This window comes from Nicotiana tabacum, chromosome 5, assembly GCF_000715075.1.
Source record: "Nicotiana tabacum cultivar K326 chromosome 5, ASM71507v2, whole genome shotgun sequence".
NCBI lineage: Eukaryota > Viridiplantae > Streptophyta > Magnoliopsida > Solanales > Solanaceae > Nicotiana > Nicotiana tabacum.
Genome location: NC_134084.1, coordinates 87,357,761 through 87,384,839, shown reverse-complemented (window position 1 = coordinate 87,384,839; position 27,079 = coordinate 87,357,761). Strand labels below are relative to the sequence as shown.

General features: G+C 37.4%; 3 protein-coding genes across 7 annotated transcripts; all 3 read left to right on the top strand.

Annotated features, from left to right (window-relative positions):
* The first annotated feature begins 3,597 nt into the window (after window positions 1-3,597).
* On the top strand, window positions 3,598-8,268 carry LOC107788922 (protein FATTY ACID EXPORT 1, chloroplastic-like). The gene is given in 6 exon segments (NM_001325460.1): window positions 3,598-3,705; window positions 5,140-5,377; window positions 6,062-6,229; window positions 7,898-7,944; window positions 8,039-8,079; window positions 8,175-8,268. Coding segments are annotated over 6 exon segments (696 nt in total).
* A 6,005-nt stretch (window positions 8,269-14,273) lies between these two features.
* LOC107788920 (alpha carbonic anhydrase 4-like) lies at window positions 14,274-19,510 on the top strand. 5 transcript variants are annotated; one of them, XR_012709237.1, is made up of 9 exons: window positions 14,274-14,508; window positions 15,381-15,598; window positions 15,773-15,879; window positions 16,074-16,176; window positions 16,441-16,599; window positions 16,774-16,827; window positions 18,043-18,100; window positions 18,238-18,293; window positions 18,869-19,510. XR_012709237.1 is itself a non-coding variant. In XM_075252680.1 (8 exons), the coding sequence occupies exons 1-7, from the start codon at window positions 14,418-14,420 to the stop codon at window positions 18,256-18,258; spliced, it is 753 nt and encodes a 250-aa protein (XP_075108781.1). In that variant the 5' UTR covers window positions 14,274-14,417; the 3' UTR covers window positions 18,259-18,293; window positions 18,869-19,510. The 5 variants fall into 5 exon arrangements, 3 of the variants coding, with proteins under 3 accessions (XP_075108781.1, XP_075108780.1, XP_016466147.1); XR_012709236.1 differs by having other exon boundaries at window positions 18,834-19,510; XM_075252680.1 differs by lacking the exon at window positions 18,043-18,100.
* Window positions 19,511-26,335: 6,825 nt separating this feature from the next.
* LOC142180849 (uncharacterized) lies at window positions 26,336-26,764 on the top strand. Its single transcript, XM_075252945.1, has one exon. The coding sequence runs from the start codon at window positions 26,336-26,338 to the stop codon at window positions 26,762-26,764; it is 429 nt and encodes a 142-aa protein (XP_075109046.1).
* Window positions 26,765-27,079: the final 315 nt, after the last annotated feature.

The following is a 27,079-nucleotide window of genomic DNA, read 5'->3' as shown; positions in this document are numbered from 1 at the left end:
CATATCGTATGGTGGAGGCTCCTGGGGTCTCCAGGATAGAGGGAATCAGCGAGATAAGGTTTCACGACGGCTGGTGGTCGAAAGAGGTAAGGCTGGAGGTGGCCGGATAGATGGTGAAGGCCACGGAGAAGAACCAGAAGGTTCTAGAGAGAAGGAGGAGAGGAAGAGACCAAGTAGAGAGAGAGACCGGTCTCGATGAAATGAGGGGTCAGGGGGTAGTAGTTAGAATTTAATTAAGGAAACGAAATTTGGGCCGTTGATCTCATTTGATCAACGACTCAAATTAAATCGAAGCTAGGTCGAGTTATTCGGAGATTGGGCTGGGCGGATTTGGATTGGGTATTGGGTTAATTAAAAATCTGATGGGGTGGTTTACAATTGGGGCTAAAATTGCAATAATAATATATTAGGTATTAAATAGCCAATTTCTCCCTCTTAATTTTATAAAAATAATGGAAATGATTTTAAAAGAAAATTAAAAGTACTGAAACCATTAGTAATACAAAGATGCTGGAACTGATTTTGCAATTATAAAAATACTATTAGTCGAAACATGGGCTATAATTGCAATTATATGCAAATTAGCTTTAAAAATACCAAATAAATTTGTAAAAATATGCAAAAATCACCTTAATTATATTTTGGTGTAAATATGAGAAATAAATAAATTATTCACCAAAATGATAATTTTGGGAATAATTATTGGATTTTGCACTGCTAAAAATAGACAATAAATTGGTTTTGAAAAATCCTTAAAAAATTTGGGAAAAATACCAAAATACTTGGGCATGATTATGTATGCACATATATGTTATTTTGAAAGTATTTTGAGTGTAAAAAATACTTAGGGAAAAATTGGGTATCAACAGTAACGATGATAAACATAAGGTTCTTGCCATGCAGGCAAGTTCTCCACAGAACTTAAGATACCACCGTGCCGATCGGATATTAGACAAATACCGGAACGCTGTTTCACAACGTGCTCTTTCAAGTGGTTCAAAAACAGAGTCCACGTCTCTTGGCTTTCATTGGCACAAATAGCAAAAGCTAGAGGAAATATCTGCCCATCAGCATCTACTGCCACGACTATCAACAGTTTGATATCGTACTTTCCATAGACATGAGTGCCATCTATGGATATTAAGGGCCGACAATGCGAAAAACCATCAACTGCTGGATTAAACGCCCAGAAAACGTAATTGAACATATATTCTGGTTTACCTGGAATATGCTCAAGCTTCCATTCAATAACTGTCCTGGGGTTAAACTGCTGCAGTGCAGCCATGTACCTAGGGAGATCTGCAAATGACTTATCCCAGTTACCATAGACTATTTCAAACGCTCTTTTCCGCCCGAGATATGCCTTTCTTTTAGTAATTGTATGGCCATGTTCCCGGTGGACTGCTGTAATGCACTCTTTGATTTTATACCTTATGGTTTCTTCGATGTGTGGAATAAGAACAAGAGAAATCAAGTCAATAGCTAAGTTGAAATGATTCCCGTTGAATGTGTCCATTTCGCATGTGTGGGTGGGAATGTATTTACCCACTTTCCACAGACCTATCTTCTTCTTCATCGCACGCAACATCCAATGACATAGCCAAAACCACCTGCGACAAACAACCTTGTATACAACTGGACTTGACTCCCATACCGTCATCTCACGATACTCTTTTACGTTATGCATTTTACAAGCCCTGCTTAGGCGCGCTTTATCAGGAAAAAACATGCCCTTTGCCAACACCGTTGGTCTAGACTCATCCTACATTGTTGTTCGAATTTCATCAAAATCCCTTGTTAGAGCTTCCACATCCGGCATGTTTGGCAAGTTATCAAGGTAAGGAACCTCCCTTGAATGAAACGACACTTGGGACTCATGCACTCTTCGTCTAGGGGGGTGGAGCATACTCTCTCGTCAAATCAGGTCCTTCCTTCTCATCCTCCTCATCACCATCCTCACGATGAAAGGGTGTATCGCCTCCAGATTCATCAACATTGTTGTCGTAATCACTGTTCTCTTCCTCACTCTGTGCATCTGCCAGATCCCGATTTAATACGTCGTCTTCGGGCAATGAGTGAGTATATTTGCTTCAACTTGCTAGTTTTCACTGCACAATCAACAAATTAATAAGATGCTAAATTTACAAAATACTTTTCTTATAGCCGTATCACTTCACTTACAAGTCGCAATGTGATGAAATTCCATGATGGACATTTTCATGTAGGTAATAGCTTTCGGATGGACCACTTTGATCCAACACACCAAAACTATGCTCGGGTTCATTATTGATAAAACTCATATATGGCATGTACCCCCTGTTAAATATATCAGCGTTAATACAAATTGAATACAACAAAATTGTACATTGTACCACAAAGGAAAATTGAAGCTTACCACTCGTCTTGTGAATTATGTAAAGCAGGCGGGGATACGTTTAAATCAAGGAAAACTCTTTCATCAGGAACATGTCCGACAAAAACTCCTCCAGAATAGCCAGCTGATGACTGGGGATTATCCGGAACATGTCTGGCCACCTCATTGTTTGGAACATCTTCGACCTTGACGTACATATCCAACATATTTATTACAAGATATTTCTGGTATTCATCCGGAGTCCTCAGAAAATCCCTCAAAGTTTCATCATCGTAGATGTTTAACTCCGAGTAAAAAACAGCCCCTTGCGGAGTGACGGAATACGGATATCTTCCAGTTACTTTAAGTATCACTGAACGTTTCCTCTTTCCCATTTTTTTGCATAACAACGATATCAATTTATCGTACTCTAGTGTAAGTGGTAATTTACATGACCGTGTGGAGATAAACTATATCTCACAGAGTTATTCTCCGTCACAACCTCACCCCCAATATAATGAAACTCTTATTCTATGCTCTTCAGACATTGCGAAAAAAATGCTTCAGAGTTTAACAATAAGAAAATATTGAAGAGAATTAGAATTGTATGTGAACGATTTTTCCAAATACTCTGACCACTTTATATAGGAAATGGCTAGTCCGGGAGGTAGAAAATTTTGGATATATAGCGTTTTCTAAACACGCTATACATTAAAATAATTGTGATTGTCTGTTCACTTATTGGTGGGGCCAAAATCAGAGGATATCGTTTTCTAATTGTGTGCTATACATATAGCGTGTAACAACAACACGCTATACTTAACGGCAGACGTTACTGTTAATATATAGCGTGTTGTTATTGCACGCTATATATAGAAATGTCATTTTTTTAATACACTTATTTGTGTGTTTTGAGTCCAAACACACATTATTTAGGTTCCGGACTCCTCTTATTTCTTAACCCGGATTTACTGAGCAAATTTAATTAGGGAAAGACAGATCTGAATAAAGGGAATTGTTTGATTTTTCAACATTTCCCCTAATTTGATTTCCGTCGAATTTTCATCATTAGAATCTACTGGTTTATGGTCAAATACAAAAGCTGAAGCCTCAGTCAAAGCAAAGTTGTTAATTGCTGGCACCTAACATCATTGACTTCCCCAAACTCAAAACACTGTTTTGTTTATTGTGTAAACTGAGCAGTTGGAACCAAATCAAGAATCAACATCCAAACATAAGCAGCCATGTCTTTGGCGATCTCTCAGTTCTCTTGCTTCTCTTCAATCAATCGCAGATTATTGGTACAATTTCACACTCGACCACTGCACCCATGTTCTCCTCTTCCCTTCAAGGTACAATCTTTTTACTTTTTTCCCCTCAAGAAATGATTTTTATGAATACCCAGAATTTTATTTGTCCATTATTATTGCCAAGACATGTTTTTCCCCATAATTTCTTTTAGGGTTATTGCAAAAATAATGTTTTTTCCTGCTGGATGTTGCTTTAGTTACTGTTTGCAGGGGCTTGCATCCGCTTCCTTAAGCTCGAGGTGCATATAAAGTTGATTTTATAAGTAGATAGGGTGTGATGATGTACCTTGCTGAACTAGTTTAATATCTTGAATCTGCCTCTGACTGTTTGGAAGTTAATGCTGGGAAGTAGGGTGGCAAAATGGTTCAAAGAAAACAGTTAACCACCCATATTATTTCTAAAAATGGGTTGGATAATTAACTTTTTAAAAACGGGTCAAATATGGATAAGAACCATATTATCCATTTAGAAAATGGATAACCAATGAGTAACCAATGGATAACCAATGGATCTAATTTTTACATTTGTAACGCCTCAAATTGGAGGTTCATCAAGTTAGAGAGACTAAGAATTCTTCCAAAAGTGATCATATACAAGAGGTCATGGATAATATGGGTAACCCATATTATCCGCCGGTTAACCCTTTTTTATCCGTATTAAATATGGGCCGGGTCGGATAATTGATCCGTTTTTCATTACCCGTTTTCAATCCGAACCATATCCGACCCGACCCACCCTTTTGCCACTCCTACTGGGAAGAGTAAAGAATTTTAAGAAATTTTGGACAATCTCCTAAGTAATGTCTCTTGATGAATTTATATGGTGTATTCACCAATCATATGTTACGATTAAAATGGGCCAATAATACAAGCAGAATGGTTGGAGAGGATTCGTTTAGCTAACCCCAACTGGTTTGTGATAGTTGATTTATTGATTGATATGTTTTGTCCAATAAAATTACTTACTTTTAATGTGATCATAATTATTATGCCGAAGATTGGCACATACTTGCGCTTTCTAAATATGATTTTGCTCATAAACAGAGGAAAGATGGAACCTGAACTGTGTCTGGATTATTCTTTGTAAAACAAGCATATAATATACGACCAGAATGGACTTTTGGGAGCTTTGATTTTCAAATTTGCTAAGTGAATCCTCAAACTTTCTATGATGCTTTCTTATACTTGATTGTACTATATTATTATTCTGATTTCAGCCGCTATTTTTCAACCTTCGTTCTCACTCATTTTCTTTCTATGTTTCTTTGAAGCAAATTCAGAGTGGATAATTTTGCTGATAGTACGGATATGACTTCAATAATAACTGTTTTTCTCTTTCTGAATTCTGATATAAGGCTAAAGGCTCCTTCGGTTTGACTTTTTGTATGATGGTTGACATTTCAGTCTGTAGAGTGTCTCTCCATGTTGAATCTGTATTCCTTCACTTAGACAAACTTCACTTGCCATGGATTTCAGGTAATTGCTATGAATAACGACGGACATGGCACGGACGAATCCAGTTTAGGGAGCAGGAATTCTTTAAGTTATGCAACAGATTCATCAAAATCACTTAATGGAACTTCATCCAACTCATATTCTGCACCAGAAGAATATGTTACTAGGAAAGAAATGAATGAGTCGGTGCAAGAAAACTCCAGCAGCCAGCCAAAAAAGGCTGCAAAAATTCATGATTTTTGTTTAGGAATTCCCTTCGGTGAGTATTAACTCATACTCTGAGGAGGCTGAGGAACATATGATACTTCTGTATTTAAGGCATTCCATTTTTCATACTTTTCTTCATGATGCTTATAGTGGTACAAACAAGTGCACTTTTTCTCTTTGCTACATCTTCTTGCAATTCTTTTCAAGTTAATCCCTTTTCCACTGGTGAATTCAGCCAGTTTAGATTTTTTAAAAAGTTGGGCAAGTCCTGTGAATCGCAGCCCATGAAGTCACTTTACTACCAGAAGTCCAATGCACTTTTCATGTTCCACCCTAGTTCTAAATTCCCGGAACATGTACCTCACACGTGTGCGTGGCACTTCTCTGGATACACCCATGTTGGGTACATACGTAATAAACTTGGTACATATGTATATCCATTACCTTGAGTGGGTGCTCTGAAATGTGCGCATCTATAGGAAAGTGTATCAATGTAATATTGTAATGTCAGCAGACTACATTAAACTACTGTATTGTAGATAGTGTCTATAAAAGCACTAGGCATAAAGTACAATGCTTTGGCAGTTTCATGATCTCTTCTGTTATTTCTCAGAGAAATCATTCAAGTCGCATATCCTCCGGATCTATCTTAATCTTTGTTGTTACAGTAAGAAAGATGTTTTAGTCTCTTGCACTACTCAATTTATTGTCAACAACTTATTGATTTACATCACAGGTGGTCTTGTTTTCACGGGGGGGCTTATTGGTTTTATTTTCTCAAGAAATCCAGCCACATTAAGCAGTGGTGTTCTTTTTGGAGGTGCGTTATTGGCCCTCAGCACCATTAGCATGAAGGTCTGGAGACAGGGGAAAACTAGCTTTCCATTCATACTGGGTCAAGCAGGTATTTGCTGGTTTTCTATCAGTTATTTGCTAATTTGTTTTTCTGCCTCATCTAGTTGTGGCTATTGGATGGGCTTCACCTTGTTATTGGTGGTGAGCAGGGGACACTCTCTTCGAGTGTAATCTCTTTTTATATGTGTCTATGTGATCATAGGTTTAGCATTATATGTGATCATAGACACGTTTATTAATGCACTAACTTAGGCATCCATAGCCTAATTACCCTATGAACCTAAATCATCATTGAGCTCAGTTCCCATGGTTAATTTCTATTTTTCGCTCAAGTCTTAAATTTAACAACTTCAACCACAACTGCCTCCTGTCGAGAGTCTCGAGAGTCTTTTGGAAACAACCTCTCTACCTCCCAAGGGTAGGGGTGACCCCACTAGTGGGTCTCCACTGGGTTTGTTGTTGTAACCACAGCTGCCTCCTGATATAAGTAGAGTGAGGTCCATAAGGATATTCTTCATGCTAAAATGAAAAGGGTAAAAGAGGGAAAGAAAGATGTGAGTTCCCCAAACAATCCAAAGAGCTGTCTCCACAGTTGTTGGAGCAAACAGATATTCATTTTTTTTGTGTGTAGGTGTTTTTTTTTTTTTGGGGGGGGGGGGGGGAGTTGGAGAGATGGCTGAAGAGGGAGAGAGAAAGAGAAGGAAGATGACAACTTCTTAGATCTTTGATAAAATAGCTTACTACTGAAAAATCATCTGATTATGTGTTACTGTGAACCTTTTAACTTAACGAATGGTAAATATTCATTTGCATGTTCCAACCTGGCTTGACTGAAATGAATAGTTCAATCTTACTCAATTTTGACTGCACATTTTAGTGCCATTCTGCAGTGCTAATAGATTATGGCCTTGTTAATGTGGCAATATCTGATTTCCAACATTACGCTTCTTTATTTTTTTTATTGTAAAGCTTATGGCTTTTTAAAACTTCAGAAATACGTAGTCGCTATATCACCTGAACAATGTAAAACAAATTCTCAATAGGTATTGCTGTGTGATCAGTTTTGTACTGTTATAGTCGGGATTGTGGTAGTGTATGATATTTGCTGACTCAGGGAGAAGGACAATGCTGTGCCTTTGTATTATTATTAGTCGTGGATTGCCATGTCGATGTGCCCAATTTTGAGGTGGTTGCTGTTGACATCAATACATCCAGCCTATTGTAACATTTTCAATATCTGCTTCTATTGTGGAATCACAAGCAAAGCTAATTTCTAACTTTATTAAGCATGCATTTTCTCATATTTTATGAAGAGCTCAATATAACACATTAATTCAAGGCACTGCATTCAAAGTTCTTATTATTGCTATATGATTCTTAGTGAGCTACTAATCTTCTCTGTGAGACACCCAAATAACAAGGGCGTAATGTGAAATTTCAACCTATATGGCTGCAAGTAAAATATTTCTCCTCAATGAAAAGTTTAATCTGCAGTTATCTGTGATTTAACCTATTGTAGATATGCTGCTACTAATTGAAAAGAAATATAGTTTTTAGATTCACTTTATGCATCATTTATATACCATCTTACACATTTTCCAGTTAGAGTTGAAGCTTTTAATGAACTCCCTATTGTCTGGTTCCTTACCTGCTAAAATAAATTGCAGAATGTATGTTCCTTTCACTAATTCGTCATTCCCTTTTTGTTGTCCTGCAGTACTTGCTGCGGCCCTTCTGTGGAAAAATATGCAGACCTTCTCACTGGTAGTTCTCCATAATGTCAGAGTCTTCTAATAACTTTATTGCAAGGTTTACATTGTCTAATAAAAATGGTGGTCTTCTTTTTTGTGTGGTGCAGACGGGAAAATTGTTCCCTACTGGCTTTTCCGCTGCCATCAGGTACTGCAACGTCTTTCTTTTCTTGCTTCTCTGCGAGTATTCATTACCAGGTGCAACCGTGCAATATTATCTTTAATTTATTGCTAAATTTGCAGTGCTGCGATGTTCTGCTTCTACTCCTATGTGATACTGTCTGGGGGTAATCCACCACCCAAGAAGTTGAAGGCATCTACTTCAGTGACATCTTAGTTGCGCTAATTCTTAGAAATATGTTGAATATTCATCATAAACGTGGGCGGTTTTACAGTGAGCAAATCCATTAATTTGCGCAAGTTACATGTTGGCAAATGGCAAATGAGGGAAATGAGTAAAGTTTTGATAATATGTTTCTTGGAATGTGTAATGATTTTGCAAAGTTTCATGGGAGTTTGTTCGTTAGCAACTTGCTGGTGGCACATTTAATGTTATGATAGATTGATTAATACAAATTATCATGTATGGATCATTTTAAGTACTTTAGCATTATAGCACAAAATACACGATGTCTTTGCACTTTTTTTCTTCCTGTTTCTGTTATATAGTTTGTTGTCCTGGATTTATCTTTGTAAATGTACTAAGTTTCTCTATTGGCAGGTTCATTTTTGAAAAGTTGATTTTATCTTTTGGTAGAAGATGAGGAAAATAAATTGTCCCTAAAATTGAGAAAGAATGTAGAAAATTAATGCTTCCACAAGTTCAATTCTGCTTTACATTTTAGTTTTCTGCTATTGATGATTGAAAAATAGTAACGTTTACAAAGTCATTGAAAAATAGCCATTATTTTGCTGAAACACGGAAAATTATGCTTGATTACAAAGCTCCTGCATATAAACTTCTAGCATATTATGTTGGAACTCAAGCACATGAAAAGTTCCAGCATAATATGATGGATTATGGAGCTCCTGCGTCTAAACTTTCAGCCTATTATTTTCGAATTCCAGCACATTATGCTGGAATGTCATATATAAAAAATTCGAATACCAGCATAATATGCTGAATTTTTTTCGGATTTTTAAGAGTATTTTTGTTCAGATTTTATTTTTACATAAAAAAGTGACTAAATTTTGATTTCTTTTGAAACTGTAATTATTTTCAATTGTCAGTGCTATTTCTAATTTCCCCCCTATATTCTAGGGGAAAAGCCCACATTTTGCCCTGGACATTGAGAAATTAGTTATTCATACCTTTTAAAAGTTTGTTTCAAAAACAATTTCATGGTTTCCTATATGAACATTTTTAAGTATGACAACCATTTTAACTTGCTACAAAAGGGAGACACATGAAAAAAGAAAAGGAAAATTTCATATTTGTCCATGTACTTTGCAAAATTAGTCATTCATATAATATTGGTAAGCTGGCAGCGTTTCAACAACAATTAATTTGCTATACGACTATTATAATGCTGTACATAAATATAAAAATCTACTCAAGTTTTCTAAATAGAGTGCTAGAAAAATTGCAGCAAGCCTCATGATTATAGTGTCAAATTTAATTAAAACATCCAGAATGATGAAATCCGCACTTACACCGAACAAATTTGCAGTAGCTCTAAACTGCTCTAATGGCAGAAGTTTCTAGAGCACAAAAATGAAGAAGAAGCAGGTAATGCAAAATGATTCTCACTTCTCTGAAAACACAGAGTATTTATAATGAGCCTAACTAACTAACAATTAACTTATGAGCTGGACGTGATTGGGCACTAAGTGTACAGTGGCATTAACCGACTAACTGACACACTAACTACCATTAACTAATACAGAAACTTGAGTTTTTAATTTTAGACAGAGTTTACCAAGGAATTCTAAATATGTTTCCGAGTCCCAGCGGAACAAAGTATAAGAAAGGAAAAGGAGAACCTTAAAACAGGCAGCCATTTAAGAGCATCACGTTGAGTTCCGGCTAATTTGGTCATGGTTCAGTGATTAAAAAAAAAACTAGCTTGCCCGTATTTTGACCATTTTATCCTACATATGCCAATTTAAACTCTATCTTTTCTATAATTTCAAATTACTTCATTAGCCACTTGACCACATCATTAGTTGCACCGAAGTCAAGAATTTGTATGGGTAACTTTGTTCCTTCTTGGTTATCATGATAATTCTCGCATTCTTAAGTACAATTTTTTTTATAATAAATCAAAATTTCTTTGATTGACCGTATTTAATTTGAGACCTGATTTTTTTAACACTTTATATGATAAAAATTGGTTATTAATAATGAAAAATATGATATTATTTCCCACCTTCTCTATGCTTCATATTTATTTTGTAGTGATTTAATATTTTCCTCTTGTACATTTAAATATAAATTATACGTACATAATAATTGTATACGGTCAAAATCAGCATTGCCCTTTTTGTGCAACTGATCGAGGGTGGAGCATGATAAGTCAAGGATCAGCTTCGATTTATATCAAACTATGGTGCAGGGTTAGGTTGTCAAGCTCGAGACCACGAGACCGATTGAGATCGAGACCGACCAAAACCGAGACCGAATGAGATTGATATCGATCATGATCGGGACCGAATAAGATAGAGATCGAGGGAAGCTTACTGGGTCAAATAGCGGAAAGACGAAATACCGCAATCGGGCGAGGATCACGGCGCAAATCTCGGCACGTATCAAGAAGAGGCCGATTAATTAGCCAATCATAGGATTTCTTACTGTATTTAGAATTGTACCAAGAGTAGGACTCCCCTACTATATAAAGAGGGTCTAACCATTTGTAAAAGACATCATATTCACGTTACTTAAAGCAATATATTCTCTTTCTCTTAAGTTTTCAATATTTCTGTCATTTTGTTCATACTTTCCGGCGAAATATTCACTTGATTCGAAGGCAACCTAGCTCAAGGATCAAAGCTATACATCTCATTTGGTTTGCTTCACTTATATTTGCAGTTAATTTCAATATCAATTTATGTTTGCTCTTAGTTTGTGCTAAGTAAATCACGTGTCCTACGGGGGCAGAAAAGACCCGAGCATCCTCTGGGACCGAGATGATAATTGATCGCTTGCGCCCGAGATCAACACTTGGAGATAGAAACCAAGTAGTCAGTTTAAGGCTCGAGGAAGCCTCGCTCGAGCTCTTCTTTGGTATCTCCAAGTCACCCAGACTGGTGACATCTTCCACTCCGACAAAGTAGCCATGGAAAGGGTCTTCTGCACTATGGACCCCTTCATCATGGAAAGTCTCCACCGCCTGAGAATCCTTAATCATTGACTCAGTGAATGAAAGAAGCGATAGGGGAATCTCCAATTTCTATCGCCCCAGGTAAATCTTTTGGGGCACCGCCTTCATCTCGGGGAGCCTCGAGCATGGTTTCTACACCAGCATCAACCGCCTCCTTGGTAGCCTTCTCACCTCGAGGCGAAATGCCTTCGACTCTTACTGGCTCAGGGACTTTGGCTGAAACTTCCCCCTCAATCTCATCAATTCGAGACAGAGCCGTTTCAGCTCGCACCGGCTCAGTAGTTTCTCGAATCTCGGTGCCAGCTCGCACACGGGAAACTAGCCCGGAGTCTTCTTCTTCTTCCTCAACCTCATCCCTTAGCCGTTGGACTGGCTCCATAGATAAAGGGATGATTTCCCCCTTTGAGTTACATGCTGCTTTCTTTTTGGGTTTCTGCCCCTTGGAGTCCATGGAATTCGAAGCCCTTTTCCTATTTTTCTCCAGTGTCGATATAGATGGTTGGATTTCTTCATCACCAGACGGGAGCCTCATCATCACATCCTTCCCGAGACCTACAAAAGGAAAGAAATGAGTAAGCCCGGGAAAATATTCGAATAATGGTCAAATATTAAGTCAGGAAGAAAGGTTTACCATGACTACTATCCTTCCATCGACCCTTCGCCAAATCGCGCCATGCATGCTTAGCGTGCGTTGACTGCGATATTAGGCTCCTGACCGAGTTCTCGAGTTGGGGAACCGCACCCGGCATCCAAGCAACGACTATATCAAGTACACTGATAAGAAAGGGTGAAAGAATGAAGAAAATAAACAGAAGCTAAGGATGGAATTATACTTACGTTTCATATTCCATTTCTTGGGAAATGGCATACTTTCGACCGGGATCAAGTCTAAGTCTTCACTCAAACAAATCGGCCCATCCAGCCTAGGTTTTTGTCTTCATCTATGCTCGAGAAAGGTGCCCTAGTGGCTCAACGTTGAAGCTTTATTAGTCCTCCTCGATAGAGTCGAGGGCTATATAGGCGTATGAGGTAGTCGAGGGTGAAGAGAAGCCCATTGACTTTGCTTGAGAAGAAACTGAGTAGTATCACTATCCTCCAGAAAGAGGCATAAATTTAACCGAGGGTCACCTCGTATTTCTTGCAAAATCTATGATGATCAGATCAAGGGGACCCAACGTGAAGGGGTAAGTGTAAACACTTAAGAACCCTTCCACATGGGTGGTGATTGCTTCTTCTGGAGCTGGCACCACCACGTATTTTTTTACCGCAATTGCAATCTTTTTAACTTGGAAGAGGAGTTTTCGGTTATCGAGCATATATACCTCGATACCGAGTCGCATCGGCCCGACACCAAGAAGTTTTTTCAACCTTAAAATCAGAATCGGGAATATATCCTCTAGGAAAATCTCTTCAGGGCGTGGCTCCGCTGCCGGCCCCTCACCGGCCGACCGTGACGATGAAACAGTCTCCTTTCGTAGAACGGTTTTTAAAGTCTTAGCCATTTTTGCTTTGGTGAGTAAAGAAGAGTGAAACTTTGGAGGAGTGCTTGGTATTTTGTGATGAAACTCAGGGATATGAGAATACAAAGCTTTGAGGAAGACACAAGATTTTGAAGATTAAAGTGAAAGAAGATTTGAAAATAAAGTTTGAAAAGTTAAGAAGGAGGGTATCTATAATTTCCCAACGACGGTTCAAAGCCGATAATGGCCGACCGTCGACTAACGCGCATTAGTGCCTGGGCAACCGTACCGACAAGACGTTTCATTTATCCCTGTTGCTTACGTCATGATGTATCGAGGCGAAGATCGAGGACTCAAATCGTTTCTTGTCATTACTCTCCAAAAAATGAGGGGACTATCTATATGCGGTCAAAATCGGGCTTTCCCTTTTTGTGCAACTGATCGAGGGTGGAGCATGATAAGTTAAGGATCGGCTTCGATTTATATCAAACTATAGTGCAGGGTTAGATTGTCAAGCTCGAGACCATGAGACCGATTGAGATCGAGACCGACTAAAAGCGAGACCGAATGAGATCGATATCGATCATTATCGGGACCGAATAAGATAGAGATCGAGGGAAGCTTACTAGGTCGAATAGCGTAAAGACGAAATATCCGCAATCGGGCGAGGATCACGGTGCAAGTCTCGACATGTATCAAGAAGAGGCCGATTAATTAGCCAATCATAGGATTTCTTACTGTATTTAGAATTGTACCAAGAGTAGGACTCCCCTACTATATAAAGAGAGTCTAACCATTTGTAAAAGGCATCATAGTCACGTTACTTAAAACAATATATTCTCTTTCTCTTAAGCTTTCAATATTTCTGTCATTTTGTTCATCTTTTCGGCGAAATATTCACTTGATTCGAAGGCAACCTAGCTCAAGGATCAAAGCTATACATCTCATTTGGTTTGCTTTATTTATATTTGCAGTTAATTTCAGTATCAATTTACTTTTTTTCTCAGTTTGTGCTAAGTAAATCACGTGTCCTTAAAACCACAGTATAAATTCAGTTGTTATCCATTTTTTAGGGTAAACAATAATATTAACAGTTATATTTAAATATGATTCTACAATTAATTATTACTTAGTTGCTTTTGAAAATATCTGTGTTACTGTACTATTTTTGGTTACGATATATTATAGTCTGATTCTGATCACATTCTATTCCTGAAGAATTGTGTAATTGGGCATCAAAACAATCAGAGAATCTTGCAACAGGGAGGTAAGATTTCTCTTGATAAAAAGATATTTTTCTGCATGCTTACTATACTAGCTGGAAAGCTTTTAATTGTGTAACTGAATAAATAAATATTATCCAGTGGTGAAGCGTTAGTCTTGTCAAAATTTAGAGGTCTTTTACATTATACTATTGTAATTCACTGCATCCCCGTTTCATTCGCTGTTTTAATTCCTCATATCCCCACAAATCAAGAGGTCTTTAATTAATAACGCACCACTCTTCTATATAAAGTTCATTTTTTTTTTCCTTCCATTTAATTTTTTAACTGCTGGCTTGCTGGAAAGCTGGCACCTTTTGTATATTAACACTAAAAACTTCTTTTTTTTTTTAAATTTTAAAAGGGGCCTCCAGCAACACCATTGCCACCGTGAACCGCCGCCACGTAGTGGCTGAGAAACCTAGTGCAACCGTAAATTAAATCATGGCCAAGCCAAGTTTTGTCCCAGTTGTGTTTGCCTTTCTGTTTCTTTCATCACAGACCTTTTGCAGTGCTCATGATGATAATGAAGTTGGTATAAATTATCTTTCATTAATCCCTTTCTCATATTTACTATTTCACCTTCTTATGTACTCTATTTGGTTTTGTTTTATCAATATACTAGATATTTTATATTCCCTCCGTTTCAATTTAGATAAGGTAGTTTGACTCGGTACAGAATTTAAGGAAAACAAAAGACTTTTAAAAACTTGTGATTTTAAAAGCTTAAAGGGTAAAAGTTTTGTGGGACCATGACATTTGTATGATTATAAATGCTTCTCATTAAGAGTAAATCGAGTACAATGAAGAGTTTAAAGTTAAATTATTTTCAAATTTAGAAATGTGTCATTTATTTTGAAACAAACTACTAAAAAAGAAAGCAACTTATATAATTTGAAACGGAGGGAGTATGTATGTTTATAACGGTGATCGATGTTCAATCGAGTCAATTTGCATTACTAAATTCTGCCACCTTTCGCCCGTACAAGTATTGGTATAGATGGAAAAAAAAAAAACCTATTGTTTTTTGCAATAGAAGTATAGGACTAATGAAGGTTTGTCTCTGAGATTGAATCAAAGTATAGCCAATTAATTTTTCATAGTGCACGACAAATACATAATTTTATACTTTAATAATATGTCCTAACATTTAACTTTGTTGTGGTGGAAATGATCACATGAAAAGCTCGAACATTTTTCTTCTCGTTGATATTCATTTACTAGGTGACATAATTTTTCTTTTCAATAAAAAGGGCTTACTAAGGTGGCTGGATTATGTTAAACAAGAGAAACAAAATAAAAGCGTTTTTCTCTCTCTTCATTCTGCAATGATATTTATTTCTTCTTCTTCTTCTCTAATTCTTATATGTATATGATATTTTTTTTCTTTTGTGTGTGAAACACCAGATGATGAGTCAAAATTCACTTACCTGTTGGGAACCAACGAAGGACCAGAGAATTGGGGTAACCTTAAACCAGAATGGACACTATGTACTACGGGCAAATTTCAGTCTCCAGTTAATATCCGTAACAAAACTGTGACGGTTACCACTGCTCTCCAGCATTTGAAACCAAACTACAAAGTCGCACCTGCTATTATTATTAACAGAGGTCATGATATTAAGGTATATATATATATACACTGAGTCTGACCATGTAAAGTTTTCTTTTTATTTAATTTAATAGAGATTTGCCTGTAATTATACAGTTTCAGTGAATCCAACTATTAATTTTTGGCCTTTTTTTATTTTTTTTTGGTTTGCTCAAAAAAAAAAAAAAAAACTATTAATTTTTGGCAGTTGCAATGGGAAGGAGATGCAGGATATATCAATATTGATGGTACTGAGTATAAATTACAACAATGTCACTGGCATACTCCTTCTGAGCACAAACTTAATAATAAATGGTTTGTCTCATTATACTAGCTTATCAATTCCATTTGGTCTAACATAAGTATCATTTTAGTCAAATTCAAGATAAGAAGGCATTAATGATTTTTGTCCAAATCTACTCTGAATAATCCTTAATGAGAAAATATATAATTTTCTTAGTGAGTGTGCCAAAACCTTAAAAACTTTAGGACAATATTGATATTTGCAGCTTTGCAATGGAGGCGCACATGGTTCATCAGAGTGCTGATGGGAAAATAGCTGTGGTTGCAATACCTTTCAAAATTGGAAGCCCTAACCCTTTCTTTGAGGAGGTAATGATCCAAATCATTTAATTTGTATTAATTCTTCTAGCTATTCTTCCTTCTATTTCATATCCTAATTATACTATGTTGATGTTCTTTAAATTCATTTCACTATTACCACAACTTACATGAATAAGGAAAAGGTCAAGAAAAAATACTAGGAGTACGTAACAAATTATTAGACAAATCCTCTTCTAATTTTTTTTCTCTGTTTCTTTCTCCTTAGTTACCTTATTTTGCATGTAAACTTAACATTTTTTTCTCTTGTACCAGTTAATGCATCACATCGAGACAGTTGATGATAAGGGTCTGAAATTGGGATGGGTTGATCCTCAACAACTTGGGGTCGGCGATGAACCTTTCTATCGATACATTGGTTCACTCACTGTTCCTCCTTGCACTGAGGGTATCACTTGGAATGTACTCCCCAAGGTATCCATTTTTATTTTTTCATCTTCTCAAATGTTTTTATATTTGGAATGGTGCGTTTTAGGTCTAATTTCTATTAATTTTGCTGAATTATTCCTAACTGCATATTTATAATACATGAAATTCTAAATTAATTACTCCCTTAGTATCTTATTTCTTCTTTATTGGCTAATGTAGGCAAGGACTGTTTCTATGGAACAATTGATGGCATATAGAAGTGCTGTTCATGATGTAAGTATTACTTCTCATTTAATCGTCCTAACTTCAACAAATTTTATTCGACATCTATAAATCTTGAAAACTTTTCGTATATTACGGACTTGCCGTTTTCCATAAGGTTAGAAATAAAATGTGTTTGTTGATAATGTATTTACGGTTTAACTTATATAAACTGATAATGCAATTTTATTTTTTTTACGTATTTTAACATGTTACGACTTATATATATACCCTAATAGTGTACTTTAAAATGCAAAGCAATTATGAGTAAATCTCATTTAGGTTTTGATTTGTTAATTTTCTTTTATTTTTTTAAAAAAAAAATTATTTAAAAAACAGGGATTTGAGGCAAATGCAAGACCAGTTCAGAGCTTACATAAAAGACCAGTATATCTAGCTATATAAGTCCAAGAATGAATGACGCCAACTTCAGATTAGATTGTACTTACACGTGAATATGGAAACAAGAACAAACTGTGTCTGTGGTGGTCAAGTGTTGGAAATGACCTTTTGGAAAGAGATATTTGGAACCCAAAAAGTCATAGTTGAGGTCCACGTAAAGGAAATATACACTAGTCTTCACTTTCTTTTACGTGTATATCTTTAATTATGCATTATTGTGTAAATATTATTTACACAATTCATAGAATTATACTATGAATACCCTTCGATGACGTCTTGTTCAGCGAAATTGGAGACCATTAAATCTTAAAGGTGAATTTAGTAGCATTAAAATCGAACATCAATAAAGGCAAAATGGTTAGCATGATTAAATAGGTCCTGGATTTAGGTATTATTACAAAGTTGCCATTTCTCCATATTCGTAAAACGTAAAGCTTTAAGAAAAAACAGAGCTACCGCCGTACGATTTTGCGAAATTGTTACGCATTTAGGTGTGTTTGGTAAGAAGGAAAACATTTTCTGGAGAATAATTTATTACACTATCATTAGATAATACATTAAATTCAATTAATATATAGTGCATGTGTCCGCTAAATTATACTAGCCTAAATCACGCTTGCTATAGTACACGCTCCCTCCTTTTGTATTTTCATAAACAAACTAAGAACATCATTACTTCTCAATAGACAAATAACAGCATCATATTATCACAGCAAAACATTTAATTAGCACAGTTTGAAATTAATCAGGAATGAATATATCAATAGCTATAAAAATCTTCAGAGAAAAGGGGGCATTGATCCTCCAAATCTTGTGGAATGTCAGGAACAAATGGGGGATTAAGTTTAAGTATTTCTGCAGCATAGGCATCCAATTCTTTATGGTAAGAAGCAATATCATTATTGGGACAAACAAAGGCAATTTCTTGATCCTTCTGCACTTGCACTAACAACTTATCAAAAAAGGCCAATTCTTCTTCAGTTAAGGGCTTAAACGGTTCATTGAATGATGGCAATGCAGTATATGTGGTTTCTTCCGTAGAGACTAGAGGCAATGGAGCAGCATTTGATTCTTCTGTGAGTAAACTATCTAAGCTGATATGCTCGTCGTCCCCATTCCAAAAATTCCCCACACACACCCCACCCCACCCTCTCTCTCCAAAAAGGTTTTTTATTTTTAAATTTCAATTTATTTTTGGACACTACACACCCTGCTACCCCTCCCCGCAAAAAAATTATTTGAGGAACTTTTGCAATAAAATTAATCATTTTCTCCAACAGTTTGCAGCTAAAATTAGTTACACTTGATTCACGAAAAAGACTAATTTGGCTAGTTTATCAATTTTGGAACGCTCGGTCTAATTTACAAAAACAACAATAACAACAACAACAACGATAATAGCTAATAAAATACTCCTTATTCATCGTTACAACTGTAAGCATTTAAATTTTATTGGATTTAAATCCATAAAATAATTTGGACCATATTAAATCCAAGATATTAGTCCAAACAAATATTGTTGCTAGTAAATTGGGCTAGTTATTTAAATCCAATATATGTGTTGGGCTAGTCCATTTAATTAGATTATAAATTAAATGATAAGCCTATTTCAATAGCCCAAGGTCCAAATGGCTATTTGCCCGTCTTAAAGCCCAGGCTCGTGCCACGTGTCAAGTGATGTAGCAATCCAAGTCAAAAGAACGAGCCAACAAAATCATGACATGTATCAAGTGATGTGGCAATCCAAGACAAGTAAATGAGCCTATGAAATCATGACATGTGTCGAGTAATGTAGCAATCCAAGCCAAATAAATGAGCCAATTAAATCATGCCAAATGTCTGGATAGTATTGGTCAGTTCAAATGGACCAATCAAATCGCAGAGCCATACCACTCCCTACAACTATAAATAGAGGTTTTTATAAAGCTAGAAGACACCAGAAGTGCTAACAAGAAGCAAACAGAGAGCTCGTGGATCAAACACCGCAGATTTCTCTACAAGCTACAAGTTCAAGCACTCAAACACTCAAGCTATAAGTTCAAGTTCAAGTTCAAGTTCAAGATCAAGAACGAAGCCAAATCAAATACCAAGACGTTCAAGATCAAATTACTTGTTCGTGATCAAACCCAAATTGAAGTTCAAGGAGGAGATTCAAGATCAAACTTTACAAGCCCTTGAATCAAATCAAAGTCAAGTTTATTAAGATACTTTACAATCTTGAAGAATCAAAGGAATACCATAGAGATTGTAACACTTTTATTTATTGAAATCAAATACTACATTTGTTACGCAATTTTCCAGTCTTGATTATTTATTTTTCTCGACGCGAAAATTTGTTGTTACAAATTTCTAGCACGCCCAGTGGAACAATTTCTACCTCCCATCTCTTCAAATTACCAAATTTCAAGAACACAGAAATGACTCCTAAGAAGATCAACTTCAAACTCACTTCTGCTAAGGCTACGGATTCTAAATTTTCATCTGATGTGGAAAACTTGCTGGATGCTACTATGGAAAGCGTAGGGCCTGTCACTAGGAACAAAGCAAACTTGCTGGGACAAAAAACATTTCAAATGCCATCTGCATCGGTTCCTATCTTTGATTTTCAATCCTCAAAGAGGGCAAGATCCTTTCCAACTGAATTGGAAGAAGGAGCGAACATTGCTGAAATTGTTTAGAAGACATTGGCTCTACTTAGCCCTTCTAGATCTAAGAATCTCATCGCACAGGGCGATGGTGATGTCTTGATCACTGGATCTTCTCCAAGCACTCCACATGAGTTATTCCACTCAAAGTATGGTGTAAGAGAAAATCCGTGCTTTGCTCCACCATCCATGACGGTTATCCAAGCAATGGTGACTAATACTTCAACTGTTGAAGAACAACTCGCAAATTTAACAAAGGCAATTGAAGGGTCAACGAAGCATATGCAAGATCAAGATAATCAAATTATCAAGCTGACAGATATAGTTGAAAGCATGATGGAGGGAGATTCAAGTCAAGCACCTGGAAAGCTCCCGATGATGCAAGATAAAGGAGATTCATCTGCAAGGCAGACAACGACTCCTAAAGAGTTTCAGATTTCATCTGACAGGGTTATTCCCATTAACAAATTGAAAGACTTCATTATGAGAACCATCAAATATAAGTACGATGTTGCTGCAAAGTCTTCTCTCGCATATGCAAAGCCATACACTGTGAGAATTGATAGTTTGAAGATGCCTGCAGGTTATCAACCCCCAAAGTTTCAACAATTTGATGGTAAAGGAAATCCGAAGCAACACATTGCACACTTCGTCGAAACTTCTAATAATGCTGGAACCTATGGAGATTATCTTGTCAAGCAGTTCGTCCGTTCCTTAAAAGGAAATGCTTTTGATTAGTACACTGATCTCGAGGCTGGTTTCATCGATATCTGGGAGCAACTTGAACATGAATTTCTCAATCGCTTCTATAGCACAAGGTGCATTGTAAGTATGGTTTAACTCACAAATACGCATCAATGGAAGGATGAACCAGTTGTTGATTTCATCAATCGATTGAGGAATGCGAGCCTCAATTGTAAAGACAGACTTAATGAAGCTTCTGGAATAGAAACGTGTATCCAAGGAATGCATTGGGGACTTTGCTACATCCTGCATAGTATCAAGCCTAAGTCTTTTGAAGAATTGGCTACACGTGCTCATGATATGGATCTAAGTGTGTCTTCAAGCGGAAATCAAGGGCCACATGTTTATGAACCTCGCAAAGTGAAGGATAAACAAGAAATAAAGAAAGGAGGCAGGTTTTTTCCGAAGTCTAAGAGCAAAGAATCAATGAATGTTAATGCCTCGCCATTAAAGGTCACTACAAAAGTGAGAAAGAAGCAAAGTGTGAAAACAACGTCCTTACAGGATAAAGTTGGCCGAAAGTTAACTCTGAAGGAAATGCAAGTGAAAGAATATCCATTCTTGGACTCCGATGTCCCAACAATTTTTGAAGAACTCCTTGAGTTGAAACTCATTGAGTTACCCGAAATGAAGCGGCCAGATGAAGCTGGAAATATTAATAATCCAAATTATTGCAAGTACCATCGGTTGATTGGCCACCCTATTGAAAAATGCTTTGTCTTCAAGGAGAAAGTCATGGACTTGGCCGCTGAAGGAAAAATCTTGCTTGAGGATGAGAAATACAGTTCAAATCAAGTATCTTTCATTTTTGGTTCACTTGATCCCATTTTCCTTTGCAATTTTGTCGAAGTACATGAATGTGATGGCATCCAAACTGCATCATCACCAAATATGATTAAATTTGGTGACTTTGAATCTATCAATGTGAGCAAACCATTGCTTCTCTCTATGGAATATAAACTAATAGTGGAGGAAAGATCTCAAGAGAAAGGTGAATCACATGATGATCAAACTGATGATGAAGGTTGGATTCTTGTGACTCGGCGGAGACGCTGCAAGACAAATTCACAAAGGGAGTCAAATAAGCAGTTGACTAGGGTAAAAATGGTGAAAAGAACCAAGAAGAAAATGATAAAGAAGAACTAGAAGAAAGCAAAAATGCCGGAGAATCACTATCAAAGGCTACGTCGTCCAGTAACATTGGAGGAATTCCTGCCAATCTGGTTACACCCGCGAGCTTCCTATGAATATATCAAAGCCTCATGTTGTAAGATAGATGAAGAAGAGACAACAAAGGAGGATCTATCATTGTTGCCACCTCCTTTGCCTGAAAAATTCACTGGGAAATCTGAGGAGGTGGACGTTTGTGATGCAAAAATCACATTTACTAATGATGATCTTTTTCTTGGTGAAACACGCCATAATCTCCCCTATTTATGGTTGGTTTTGTGTGAGAACAGAGAATAAGTAGAATCTTGATCGATGATGGGTCTGGAGTCAATATTCTCCTAATTCGTACTATCAAAGAGCTTGGCATACCGATTGATGAACTATGTGAGAGTCGTTTGATGATTCAAGGGTTCAATCAAGGGGGGAAAGAGCTATAGGGGCTATCAAATTGGAAATAAATATGGGAGATTTGCATTCGAGTGCATGGATGCACATGATCGATGCAAAAAACCTCATATAATATCATGTTAGGAAGCCATGGATACACGAGAATAAAGTGGTTTCATCCACCTACCATCAGTGCTTGAAATACTGCAAAGATGGGGTCGAAAAGAATATAGTTGCTGATGATAAGCCCTTTACCGAGGCTAAATCATACTTTGCCGATGCAAAATTCTATTTAAAGAATTACGTCTCAAAGGAGGTTAAGGTTGATGATGTGATATTGACCAAAAATGTTGCAAAGGAGGTTGATGCAACAACTAGCAAGGAAAATATTACAGTTGAAAAAGATCAGGTGCTTTATGATAGGAACAAGATGAATGAGGCATCTTCAAGTAAGAAAGTGACTCATGTTCTTCGCTATGTCCCAAAGGTAAGGGATGTCGAAGATCCATCTTCTGCACTACAAGGTAAGGTTTTGGGAGACTTGACCCTTCCTATCAAGCGAATTGATGCAATTAAGTCGTCTACAAAGTTGTTTAAAGGGTTTGTCAAATCATCAAGCCACAATTCGCTTCTAAATCTAACACTTCCTGCAAAGCGCACAGATGAGGGCTTTGACCCAAACGCCTACAAGCTGTTAGCAAAAGCTGGATATGATCCCAACGAACCATTCAAGTTGGGAAAGCTCCCGTCTGAAGCTTCAAACCCTACTCAAAAGATGATGATGGAGAAAGGGTACCCACTGAAGCAATCACGTGAAGGATTGGGTTACAAACAACCCTCGCCAATCCGTATCTCCATTAAAAGGGCAAGTTGTAACTACATTACTGCTAAAGAAGTGTCTACGACGCTTAATAAGAAACCTTCTGTGTTTGATCGACTTACGAAGCCAAGGACCTCAGTCTTTGATATGTTGGGACCATTGAAGAAGGAAAACAAACGTCATGGAAGTGATAGAAGGATTGGAGCACCTATCTTCGCTAAAAAGGAGATTTTGACCACAAACTGCCCAAGTCTGATTCCTTCTAGAATGAGGCGAGAGACCAAACTTGTAGTTTCATGCGAAAAGGTCCTCAAAGCAAAGGCTCATACTATAGTACACACTAGAGAACGGGAGGAAGATGAAGAAAGTGTGGGGTCATTATATCATATCACCATTCATGATGAACAAAATGCTTCATCTTATACGGAAGTCGAGGAAAAGTGCCTTGATATTCATGAATGTCATCACATATCTTTCAATGATGGTGATCCTTAAGAGGATGAAGATGCTAAATATTCACCACCTAAGCTTGAAGAAGGGGTGAAGACAATGGTTGATGCGCTAAAAGAAGTCAATCTTGGAGTAGTTGAAGATCCAAAGCCCACATATGTCAGTGCCTCTCTAACTAATGATGAAGATGACAAATATATTGAGCTACTTAAGGAGTTCAACGATGTATTTGCTTGGAGCTACAAAGAAATGCCAGGTTTAGACCCCAAGGTGGTTGTTCATCATCTTGCTATCAGACGAGGTTCTCATCCTGTGAAGCAAGCACAACGTCGCTTCAGACCTGAACTGGTTCCTTTGATTGAAACCGAAGTTAACAAGCTTATTGAGGCTGGTTTTGTTTGTAAAGTTAAATATCCTACATGGATTTCAAGCATCGTCCCTGTAAGAAAGAAGAATGGCCAAATCCGAGTTTGTGTTGACTTTAGGGACCTAAATAACGCTTGTCCTAAGGATGAATTTCCTCTTCCTATCCCAGAGCTCATGATTGATGCAATAACTGGATACGAGGCAATGTTATTCATGGATGGTTCATCTGGATATAATCAAATTCGTATGACACCGAAGGGCGAAGAACGTACTGCCTTTTGCACCCCTAAAGGTATATACTGCTACAAGGTAATGCCTTTAGGTTTGAAGAATGCTGGTGCTACATATCAACGTGACATGCAAAATATTTTTGATGACATGCTTCATCAAAACGTGGAGTGTTATGTTGACGACGTAGTGGTAAAGTCAAGGAAGACGAATGATCACTTGCAAGATTTGAGGATGGTATTTGAACGGCTTCAGAGATACCAACTCAGAATGAATCCGTTGAAGTGCGCTTTTGGAGTTACTTCTGGGAAGTTCCTCGGTTTTATTGTTCGACATCGAGGTATCGAAATTGATCAAGCTAAGGTGGATGCTATCTTGAAAATGCCCGAGCCTAAAGATATTCATGAATTAAAAAGCTTGCAGGGTAAGTTGGAATATCTTAAAAGATTTATTTCGAATCTGGCTGGAAGGTTCCAACCATTTAGTCACCTCATGAAGAAAGGGGTTCATTTTGAATGGGACCAAGCTTGCAGAAATGCTTTTAAAAGCATTGAGTCTTATCTGATGAAACCTCTAGTATTGGCAACCCCCATACCTGGAAAGCCATATATATTATACATTTCAGCACAAGAAAGGTCAGTAGGAGCGCTTCTCGCTCAAGGAAACAATGAAGGCAAAGAAAATGCGCTTTATTACTTGAGTATGATGATGACGCCAAATGAGCTCAAGTATTCTCCTATTGAGAAGTTATGTTTGGCACTTGTCTTCTCTATTCAAAAGCTAGAGCATTACTTCCAAGCTCACGTTGTGCGACTCGTCTCAAGAGCGAACCCTATCAAGTTTGTCATGTCTAAACCAGTCCTAAGTGATCGGTTAGCAAGGTGGTACCTCCAATTTCAACAATTTGAAATTGTGTATGTTCCTCAAAAAGCGTTAAAAGGACAAGCATTAGCAGACTTCCTAGCTGATCATCCGATTCCAGATGATTGGGAGTTGTCTGATGAATTGCCTGATGAAGATGCAATAGTCATAGAAATTCAACCTCCTTGGAAGATGTATTTTGATGGCACTGCACATCGTGAAGGAGATGGCACTGGAATAGTGTTTATCACTTCTCAAGGAGAAGTTTTGCCATATTCTTTCACTCTGACACAACGGTGCTCCAATAATATTGCTGAATATCAAGCGCTCATATTTGGGCTTGAAATGGCTGTGGATATCAAACAATTGCAACTACAAGTTTTTGGATACTCCAAGTTAGTGATCAATCAGATTTTGAGTAGCTATGAGGACAAGATGCCAGAGTTAGTGCCATATCACAAATATGCTCAAAGATTGATAAGTTGGCTTGGAGAGGTAACTATTCAACACGTGCCGAGAAAGGAAAATAAGAGAGTTGATGCATTAGCATCCTTAGCTTCTACATTATCTTTGCCTGATCAGACACAAGTCATTGTTTGCCAAAGATGGGTAGTTCCTCCACCAAATGACTATGAGAAAGAATAAAGCAAAGTTGAGAATATTGCTTTCGTTCTTGAGGTTGGAATTGAATACTGGCGACAACCATTTATCTTTGTTACAGTATATTGCCAGAAAATCTTTGAAGGAAAATGGAAATCCGAAGGAGAGCCCCTCGTTTTCTTTATTACAAGAATACACACTACAGATGATCATTTGATGGAGTGCTCTTACGTTGTTTGGGGACTGATGAATCCCTTCAAGCCTTGCAAGAAGCACACTCTAGAGTATGTGGTGTGCATAAATCTGGGCCAAAACTTATTTCAACATAAAAAGAATGGGGTATTATTGGCCAACCACGGTGAAAGATTGTTTGGATTACGCTCGGAGGTGTAAAGCTTGCCAATTCCATGCTAACTTCATACATCAACCACCTGAAGTATTACACCCAACTGTTGCCTCTTGGCCATTTGATGCTTGGGATTTAGATGTTGTTGGTCCATTGCCGAAGTCTTCTGGTGGACATCTATATATTTGGCCGCAACTGATTACTTTTCGAAGTGGGGCAGAAGCTGTTTCTCTTAAGGAAGTAAAGAAGGAAAATGTAGCTAACTTCATCCGAGTCAATATTATCTATTGATTTGGCATTCCGCAATATATATTAACGGACAATGGTAAGCCATTTGATAACAAGTTGATGAATAAAATATGTGATCTTTTTGGCTTCAAGCAACACAATTCCTCCATGTATTATGCTGCTGCCAATGGACTAGCTGAAGCATTTAACAAGACACTCTGAAACTTGCTGAAAAAAGTTGTTGCTAAGTCTAAGAGAGATTGGCATGAGAGAATGGAAGAAGCTCTTTGGACATATAGGACAACATATCGCACACCAACGCAAGAGACTCCTTATTTGCTTGTTTATGGAGTTGAAACAGTCCTTCCACTTGAGCGTCAAATCCCATTGTTGCGGCTTGCCATTCAAGAAGGACTCACTGATGAAGAAAATGCTCGGTTATGCCTTGAAGAATTGGAAGCTCTTGATGAAAAGAGGCTAGAAGATCAACAAAGCCTTGAATGTTATCAAGCTCGTCTGTCTCGATCTTTTAATAAAAGGGTACACCTTAGATCTTTCCAAGTGGGTGACCAAGTTCTTGTGGTCAAAAGGCCTATTATTACCTCTCGTCAATATAGGGGCAAATTCTCTGCTAAGTGGGATGTGGGATGGACCATATATTGTACAAGAGGTATACTCAAGTGGCGCTTACAAGATAGTTGACTCAGAAGGTTTGCGGATTGGCCCCATTAATGGGAAATTCATGAAGAGATACTATCCTTGAAGAAAATAAATACGCTCCTCGACGCACGAGCATAAACTGCATGTTACTATTGACCCGCAAGAATATAAACTGTGCACGGCCCATAAAAAAAAGTCCGCTAGGTTGAAAACCTCGAAAGAGGCGGCTTAGGCAAAAGTTAGGACATCAAAAAAATTAAATAAGTCCACTAGGTTGAAAATCTCGAAAGAGGTGGCCTAGGCAAAAGTTAGGACGCAAAAAAGGAAAAAAACCTCACCCATTTCGAATTATAGAAT